This window comes from Crassostrea angulata, chromosome 10, assembly GCF_025612915.1.
Source record: "Crassostrea angulata isolate pt1a10 chromosome 10, ASM2561291v2, whole genome shotgun sequence".
Classification (NCBI taxonomy): Eukaryota; Metazoa; Mollusca; class Bivalvia; order Ostreida; family Ostreidae; genus Magallana; species Magallana angulata.
Genome location: NC_069120.1, coordinates 55,672,528 through 55,681,538, shown reverse-complemented (window position 1 = coordinate 55,681,538; position 9,011 = coordinate 55,672,528). Strand labels below are relative to the sequence as shown.

General features: G+C 35.4%; 1 protein-coding gene across 1 annotated transcript in view; it reads left to right on the top strand.

Annotated features, from left to right (window-relative positions):
* Positions 1 to 1,334: 1,334 nt before the first annotated feature.
* The window catches only part of LOC128166068 (dedicator of cytokinesis protein 7-like), a 35,175-nt gene continuing 27,498 nt past the window's right edge, over positions 1,335 to 9,011 (top strand). The window contains exons 1-14 of the mRNA XM_052830966.1: positions 1,335 to 1,450; positions 3,385 to 3,475; positions 3,653 to 3,828; positions 4,044 to 4,224; positions 4,494 to 4,709; positions 5,418 to 5,503; positions 5,917 to 5,983; positions 6,551 to 6,700; positions 6,837 to 6,902; positions 7,146 to 7,320; positions 7,478 to 7,677; positions 7,868 to 7,961; positions 8,048 to 8,210; positions 8,389 to 8,506. Of these exons, the coding sequence (XP_052686926.1) occupies positions 1,398 to 1,450; positions 3,385 to 3,475; positions 3,653 to 3,828; positions 4,044 to 4,224; positions 4,494 to 4,709; positions 5,418 to 5,503; positions 5,917 to 5,983; positions 6,551 to 6,700; positions 6,837 to 6,902; positions 7,146 to 7,320; positions 7,478 to 7,677; positions 7,868 to 7,961; positions 8,048 to 8,210; positions 8,389 to 8,506 (1,836 nt within the window). The 5' untranslated portion in view covers positions 1,335 to 1,397. The remainder of the gene's footprint in view (positions 1,451 to 3,384; positions 3,476 to 3,652; positions 3,829 to 4,043; positions 4,225 to 4,493; positions 4,710 to 5,417; positions 5,504 to 5,916; positions 5,984 to 6,550; positions 6,701 to 6,836; positions 6,903 to 7,145; positions 7,321 to 7,477; positions 7,678 to 7,867; positions 7,962 to 8,047; positions 8,211 to 8,388; positions 8,507 to 9,011) is intronic.

The following is a 9,011-nucleotide window of genomic DNA, read 5'->3' as shown; positions in this document are numbered from 1 at the left end:
TTCGCCGTAATTATAGATAAGAAATGAAGTTTTTTGATTAATTTCTAATTGAATTGAAAGAGTTATCTTGCATGATATGCGTTATCAATTTTGATTATTATTTTTTTAATTCAGCCCCTTTAATAAACGTTGTTCAATATATGTCATGTCAAAAATATATATACAATGTACAAGTACAGTGTATACGTATGGTATTTGCTGCATTGTATGTGCGACTGGGCACGAAACTTAACCTCTTTTATTTATTATACAGAACCATCTAATCGTTATATTTTATCAGAAGCTGAAATATTTATATGTACCATGGAATATATAATGTAATGTTGGACAAATGTGCAATTTTTTTCACACATTTTAAGATACAATTAATATTTTAGCTTGCAACCCTAGCCCCATCCGGACTGGGGGAAAAGTTATAACACATGTTAGTTGGTTTAAAAGTGTGTAATGTTGAGAAAAGTATCATCCGTTAATACTGAAGTTTTTCAATAGTTTACATGTTAACTTTTACTCCTTTAAGCTGACCTGAGTGCTTAGGGTACAAGACCACACAGATATGACTCTAACGAAATGCATATATAGCCATATGCTGCAACAGGCATTGGACATCCCTTGTTGCCCTATGTGGTCAGGCCAACAAAATACAGTTTTCAACCCTCTGTATAAAATTCTATACTTCCACTCACTGTCATACCTTGAAAATATATCACAAATGTATAATTATATAATATGTCTAGGCTATATACAATTGTATATGGATTGTGTATTGCTGTTTTCTTCTCTACTTGCAAATAAATGTATACCCTTGCATATGTGTATGACAACCCTTGGTATGTGTTATATCAGATGTACCTCCTATTGTAATTAACTTACTATGCTTACTTACATTTAACAGTACAATATTTATGTATTTCATACATGCATTATTTGTTATAATCATGTTGTTTTATTGCCCCCCCCCCCCCCCGGGCCCTCGATTGGTAAATAAACGTATAGATGTATAAAATTTGCAGTTTATATTAAATTACACTTCAAATTTATTCAGATATATTTATACACATAGGCCTAGTTAATCAAAATTGAAAAAAAAAAATCGATTTAAAATAGATTTGACAGTTTCTTTCATTCCCTAAGTGAAAAATACGGCACGACACGGCAAAAAAGTTTTGAGCAGTAATTAAAATCCATTTCACTTTCAAACTGAGTCATTTTAGATTATATAGACCTTTATCTTTGATTGATGAAGCTTATACGGCTTGATCTCTCTCTCTCTCTCTCTCTCTCTCTCTCTCTCTCTCTCTCTAACATGCACATGCGCGCGATGGATCCGTGCCTAGAAAACAGAAAACACACAACCGAAAAAAAGTGAGGAAGTGAGTTATCGGGCAGACGGCAAGATGTCGGCTGCACCGACCCAGCAACAAAGAGCTTTTGCCCAGAAGCTAAATAAGTGAGTTTTTGTTGTTATCGTGATTTTGAGATTGATACACATTGTCAGACCTGTATTTTTCTTGTTTTAAACGAATCTCGAATTGTCTCTGCAGGTGGTATTGTATTTCACTTGTAAACAAGGACGATCCCGTTTCTTTTTTTTTTTTAGCATATAACGTTAAACTACTAAACACTTTAATTATCATTCTCTCACTCAATGTTTATTTTAAACACATCCTGGTAAATTTCAAAATATTTCCGTTTAGAAAAATCAACATTGAAGAATATTTTGGACCCCCCCCCCCCCCCATGAGCCAGAAGCCAAGTTGAATAAATTTGTAGCTGTACTAAACTGTATCTTTCACGTCAGTCAGATTTGATTGCTTTTCACTAGTATTGTACCAGTTATCGGCTAAGATTTACTGTTTATTTTTCGAATTTCCTTTTAATATGATTAATTTTTGGATAAAACTTGACAATTTTTAAATCGTGAACTCCTTGTTTATGCACTTCTTATAGATTAAATCATTATTTAGATTTCATAACATCTTGCTTTTGTGCTTTTTAGCTTGCCCCAAATTTGCTGAGTTTTTAAGATTAACTGCACTATAGATAATGATTAACATAGTATAAGTAAAATTCCTATACATGTTGATTTAATAAGAGACAAAAATAACAGAGATTGGCAACTGATCGTAATCTCACGGTCCCTATTGTAAAGTATTCCCAGTTTAAATCAGTATATCTTTCTAATAAACAAATATATCGAAATATAAACAGCTAAAACCTATTACCAAAACATTCAAAATAATATATTTTCATGAATTCATGTCTTATAAACAATATTAAAAGAGGATCAGTTTTAGGAAGCAGTTGGCTACATGTCATCCGAGATTTGCCAATGTTTTATAGCTGGCCTATATATTTTCTATATATTAATCTTATTTTTCAATTTTTTGTTTCAAAAACGTGTAAATCCTTTGCACATTTTTCATTAATACTTATGATTTAAAATCAATATATCAGTTTACTAATATGTACTCAATACTCAAAGTAAGGTTGGTCCTGTAACATTTTTCAGCAACAAAACAAGGTAATGGCCGATGTTGCCAATCTCTTTTATTTATGTCTCTGAATTAATACTTCAGTTATGCCACTTGTGGGGTCAAACGAAATGTCATAGGGGTTATGATGCATAAGCAAAACTCATTAAATTATTCCTTAGTTATCATACCGTATTCAACATTTTTTTTTGACAGTCCATTGATCTACATAATTGTGTCATTAAACGTGCAACTGTGCTATGACTTTCTCAGAATTTAGTGAATACCCTTTGTTTATATATGCATTGATATATGTCAAATCAAAGAAGGGATACCTATACAGTTGAATAATTCCTTCTCCTCATTTTTGATTGTGTGGTAAAGGACCAGTTGAAAAAATTCCTAATCATATACCCATCAGATTTTCCGGATTCCACACTATGGGTTTCTGATTCCTCATCACCATTCTCTAAAACTGATGATATATTACACATTAAATAACATCTGTATTCTAGCGTGTTCTTTTTTTTATATAAGAGTTTGTATTAAGATAGCTTTGTTATATAAGTTAACGTTATACATATGATTTTAAAAACATACTTTTTGTAATTAAAACTTTTAAATAGACAAGTGTGTAGAATAAATACATGTATATCATTTTAACAGTAACTTGATCCAAAGAGACGAATCTTGTCTCCTTGCCAGATGTAGATCATCAGATTAAACTCAACGCTTCGCATCTCGTTTGATCTGATGAACCGCGCCTGGCAACTCAATGTGATCCAACCCTTTGGATCAAGTTACTGTTATAATAGTATACATTTATCATTATTGCTGTCTGTGTGGTAACAAATCCAGTTGAAATAATATGTTGTCCTTATTGCTGATGTTGATTTGTTCTCATTCTCAGACAAGGAGCAGCTGAAGTTAGAAAGGCTGTCTCCTCAACCATCTACTCAACCTCTGACCTCACTCGATGTGCCAGCGGACTCAATCTCACGGTACGAATTATTTAACTGTTGAAAAAACTTTGATATTGGTTGTTTTATTTTTGCTTTACCATCCCTTTTGTTTGTGCATATTTATGTTAAACTATTTATAGAAAAATAAAGTTAATTAAAACATTTGTTTTTAACTTTGTTGTAAATTACAATGTCTATATTGATTTTCCTCTGCAGGTGCCCCTAACTGATGTTGTTGATCCGCCAGATTATGAGGAGTTTGTGCTCCAGAACTCATGCACTGTGGAGAGGGACCCATTCCGAGACCTCATCCTGTACCCTGAGGATGATGTGGACGTACACAGCATGCCCAGGAAATGTCGCACTGTCAAACCCATAGTGCCAGAACTCGGGTAAGTCTGCTGGTGAAAAAATTGATTTATTTGAAGGAGTAGTCATGAAAAATAGTTTGTGTAACTATGGAACTTATCTGCTTGATCCATGCATTTGATATGTAGTGTATTAGATCACTGAGCTAATTAGTAATTGGGTAAAGTATCTAAGATACCATGGCATTAAACATATAGAACTTTCACAGAGCTTGAACTTAACGTCTTTGTTTGTACAGACCTGAGGCGGATGAGTTTGTGTTTGACTTGGCGCGGCGTTACACCGCTGACTACACGGTCATCACCCGCCGCTACCACCGCTACAGCTCCAGTGTCTGCAGCAAGGAGAAGCTGAGCGGACAGGATGCCACCATCCCCCAGGAGTATGAGGTGGACATAGAGGACGCTCAGGACGACGAGGTACGGTCGCAGCAGACCTCGAGCTCAACAGTGGAGGAAATTACTTATATTTCTCTCTATGTCTTGCTTTAATCAACAAACTACATGTAGTATTAAATGAGATAAATGCACATTATTGGATTATCACTACACACAAAAATACAACCATTTTAGTTAAATTGAACAATTAGACCATGTAAATACATAATTGAAAGAGTTAAGAGATGATCATCTACATTTTTTGTGTATCTTTTTGATATATCACCTCCTGTTTATCTCAAAACATGAAGGATGACATCAACAAGCGGCAGTCGATCCACATGAACTCTGTCCCCCGGGGGAGTTGGGCCAGCAGTATATTTGACCTGAAGTCGTCCCAGGGTGACCAGCTGCTGCCTCACCTGTTTGACCAGGTGTCGTATGAACAGATCGACGAAGACAACAGGAAGTGTCGGCAGGAGAACCGAGAGGACACACTGTTCAGTCTGTTTCCTGGAGAGGAAGAGGTCAATCCATGTTCTGTTGATTCATCAATGGTTGTGAACTCATGTACCAATTTTTGCTGATTTCGTTGTTGAGTTAATGAAGGAAATTAAATGCCCATTGATGAGCAGTTTTTAGTATATTGTATTGCTTAGATCATTGGCCAAACATTTACTTATCCTTCATATTTCAATTGATTTTTCCTAAATCCATGAAAACTGATGCCCATATATATATATATAATATATATATATATATATTATAATATATTATATATATATTATAATATATATATATATTATGTATTGATGAAACCACAGCAGTACCCCTCTCTTGTTTAAGATACCAGAAACATGTTTACGATACCAGAAACATGTGAAACAAACCTGACACAGTTGTAAGATAGACAATCACCAACATGTGTGTTCTAGATGAAAACTGTTAAGCTTTATATTTCAGAATAATGATGACCAACACTATTTTTAGAAGACAAGTTTTTTAACATTTTCATTAAAATGAATAATCTACTTGTCGAAAATCAATCATAAAAATAAACTAATTTGACAAGTTATTAAAGATTCAGAAATTATCTGTCTAGTGCAATTCTAGTAAATTTTTTGGATATTAATAATTTGTGTCATATTTTGCTTTACACTCAACAAAGGTTCAGACTTTTGATATTACATGTATATTGTTTATCGAAAATATATTTACTGTATTTCTTGGTTTAGGAGGATCTCATAGAAAGACGGCCTTCTGCTCCGTTTCCACAGGAACACTTTGGTCATCGAATTGTTGTTAAATGTATTCAACTCAAGTAAGTTTCATAAGAATTTGAAACAATGAACAATTTATTGGAAAGGCTGAAGATTTCATACTTTAATGTTTTAGGGTACTATATAATCAGTTTTAGCTGGGATAATGTTTGGTATCATTGCAATGAATGATCCTAGCAATATCCAAGAATTTATGTTGATTACATAAGAACCATATTTTTAAGTCTACAAAATGACATTTGGCAACTGGGTGAGTTTTGACTGCATTAATTTCAGTGCAAATTTAGGTTTAGGTTGTACATTCATGCCTAATAAAATTCAAAGTCTAAAAAAAAAAATTATTTGGAAGTTCCATCCAAATTATAAGATGAGGAACTTGACGTTCTGTTGAACCTGTACATGTATTTGGTGAAATAAACTAACAACATTTAATGTGTATCGGAAACTGTTGTAGATTAGAACTGGACTTTGAACCATTGTTTGCCACTGTGGCCCTGTATGATGCCAAGGAAAAGAAAAAGGTAACCATTTAAAGCTCAACTATCATTAAGATATTTACTAAAGTAGAACATCAGCTCCACAAGACTAAATACTCAGCAGTCTGTACCATTAATGTCAATCGAGGTGTTAATTTTTGACCTACAAGGAATTTAAATTTTGGCAGTCTGTTTTCTTTTCGGAGAATTCTTCAAACTGTTTTCAGACATTTGATGACTTTTTCTATGACGTGAATCAGGGGTATTTTTAATTACTTGCCAATATCAGAGAATTTCTACTTTGATGTGAATCAGAGATATTATTAATTACTTTCAGATATCAGAGAATTTGTACTTTGACGTGAATCAGTGATATTAATTATTACTTTCAGATATCAGAGAATTTCTACTTTGATGTTGATGAGGGGTATTTTTAATTACTTGCCGAAATCAGAGAATTTCTACTTTGACGTGAATCAGAGATATTATTAATTATTTTCAGATACTAGAGAATTTCTTCTTTGATGTTGATAAGGGGTATTTTTAATTACTTACCGATATCAGAGAATTTCTACTTTGATGTGAATCAGAGATATTATTAATTACTTTCAGATATCAGAAAATTTCTACTTTGACGTGAACCAGGATGAACAGAAGAAGATGATAAGTATGCATATCCAGCAGTCGGACGTGTCCACCATGAGTCGGGCCGCCTGCTTCAGCATCACCTATCCCTCCCCAGATGTCTTCCTCGTCATCAGGGTAATATCACTGTTAATAGTTAGATGTTTCATTTGTCTTACAAATGATGTATAAATTTTTACAATGCAGTGTATATGGTTAAATATGATTTATTGATAAATATCCTTACAGTTAGATGTTTGAATTGCGTTTACAGCTGGAAAAAGTTTTACAGCAGGGAGACATAGGGGACTGTGCAGAGCCATACATGAGAGAAGATAAGGTACACACACCACATGCCTCACACTCCAGGCACTTGTTTTATGTACATGTATATACATGTACTTAAGGCTGACAAAAGACAAATGATACAAACAGAAGTAAACGATGCAAATTAAAGATACCAAAAAAAAACCCACCTCCCTAACTGTTTGCTCATAAAATGATTGTACATGTAGGATTTTTAATGTTGTGAAATTGAGATACACTTGATTATACCTAGAACACTTCATTCTTGGTTTAACAGGCCAAAGAAGATCGCTTGAAATCCAATGCTGTACAGTTCTGTGAGCGCCTTGGGAAGTACAGAATGCCATTTGCCTGGACAGCTATCTACCTGATGAATATTGTCACTGGGGCAACAGGTGGTCAGGATGCAGTAAAAACCTGTGAGCCGGAGCCTTCCCGATCCTCCAGTCTTGGTGTGTACATTAGAATTTTCCTCTGTGGTCTTGTTGTATTATTACCACTTTATTCCTGTGAAATATATGGATCTGTCTTTATTGTAGACAGGAGATCTATGTGGTCTCTGTGTATTATTATCTCTGATGTCTGGGTAATGGGAGGTCTTTATTGTAGACAGGAGATCTATGTCTGGTATTCCCGGTCAGTTTGACAGCTTCCGTAGAAGGAACAAGGAAGAGTTCTCCTCTACCCGCCGGGGATCGATGGAGCGTGGTCGCAGTGAGAGGAGGGGGCTATTCTCGGGGGAGGACTATGGACCCAGTCTGGACAACTTCAGACCAGTCACCCTCACTGTTTCCAGTTTCTTCAAGCAGGTGATTAGTTTGTACACTGGTACATGTTTTGTTCAACCATCAACCCCCTGACACTACAATGACAGTTATGTATGTTTTGACTGCATTAAAGATCGGTTCTAACATACTCTGTAATACATGTATATGTATGATAAACACTTATGGTTATTTTGGACAGTTTCTGTAGTGTTTTTATCAATATGTTTCATAGGAAGGAGACAGATTAAGTGATGAAGACTTGTATAAGTTTTTGGCTGATTTGAAACGACCATCCAGCGTCCTGAAAAGAGTGAAGTGTATTCCTGGTAAGTCCTTATTTTTCTAATTTTACAAATTAATTTCTGCTGACTAGATCATGTAGCTTTAATGATTGTGATGTATTTTTAAACAGGAACCTTGAAGTTAGACATTTCTCCTTGTCCCGAGGAGCCTCGCTACATGTTAACCCCTGAACTCTACAAGGTGGAGCCTTACCCTGATGAAAAGACCAGACCAACCCGTGAAATCCTGGAATTCCCCTCCAGAGAAATATACAACCCCCACACTGTGTATAGGTAAGTAGAGAATATAAATACCCTTTAATTTGTATTGGTAAGTAGAGAAAATACAAGCTCCACACTGTATATAGGAATAAGATACTTGGATATATAGACTTTGATATCATGTCTGATAATCTATCTCAGATTTGGGACTTTGTATGTGTTGATTTCAGTGTCATATTATATATTGCAGGAACCTGTTGTATGTGTACCCGCGTAGTTTGAACTTTAGCAATAGACAGGGCTCTGCTAGGAATCTGGCCGTCAAAGTCCAGTTCATGTCAGGAGAGGAGGAGGGATGTGCTCTCAAGGTAACGGACAGATCTTGTTGGTAGTGCTCTCAAGGTAACGGACAGATCCTGTTGTTAGTGCTCTCAAGGTAACGGACAGATCCTGTTGTTAGTGCTCTCAAGGTAATGGACAGATCTTGTTGTTAGTGCTCTCAAGGTAACGGACAGATCCTGTTGTTAGTGCTCTCAAGGTAATGGACAGATCCTGTTGTTAGTGCTCTCAAGGTAACGGACAGATCTTGTTGTTAGTGCTATCAAGGTAACGGACAGATCTTGTTGTTAGTGCTCTCAAGGTAACGGACAGATCCTGTTGTTAGTGCTATCAAGGTAACGGACAGATCCTGTTGTTAGTGCTCTCAAGGTAAACGACAGATTCTGTTGTTAGTGCTCTCAAGGTAACGGACAGATCTTGTTTTTAGTGCTCTCAAGGAAATGGACAGATGTTGTTGTTAGTGCTCTCAAGGTAACAGACAGATCTTGTTGTTAGTGCTCTCAAGGTAACGGACAGATCTTGTTGTTAGTGCTC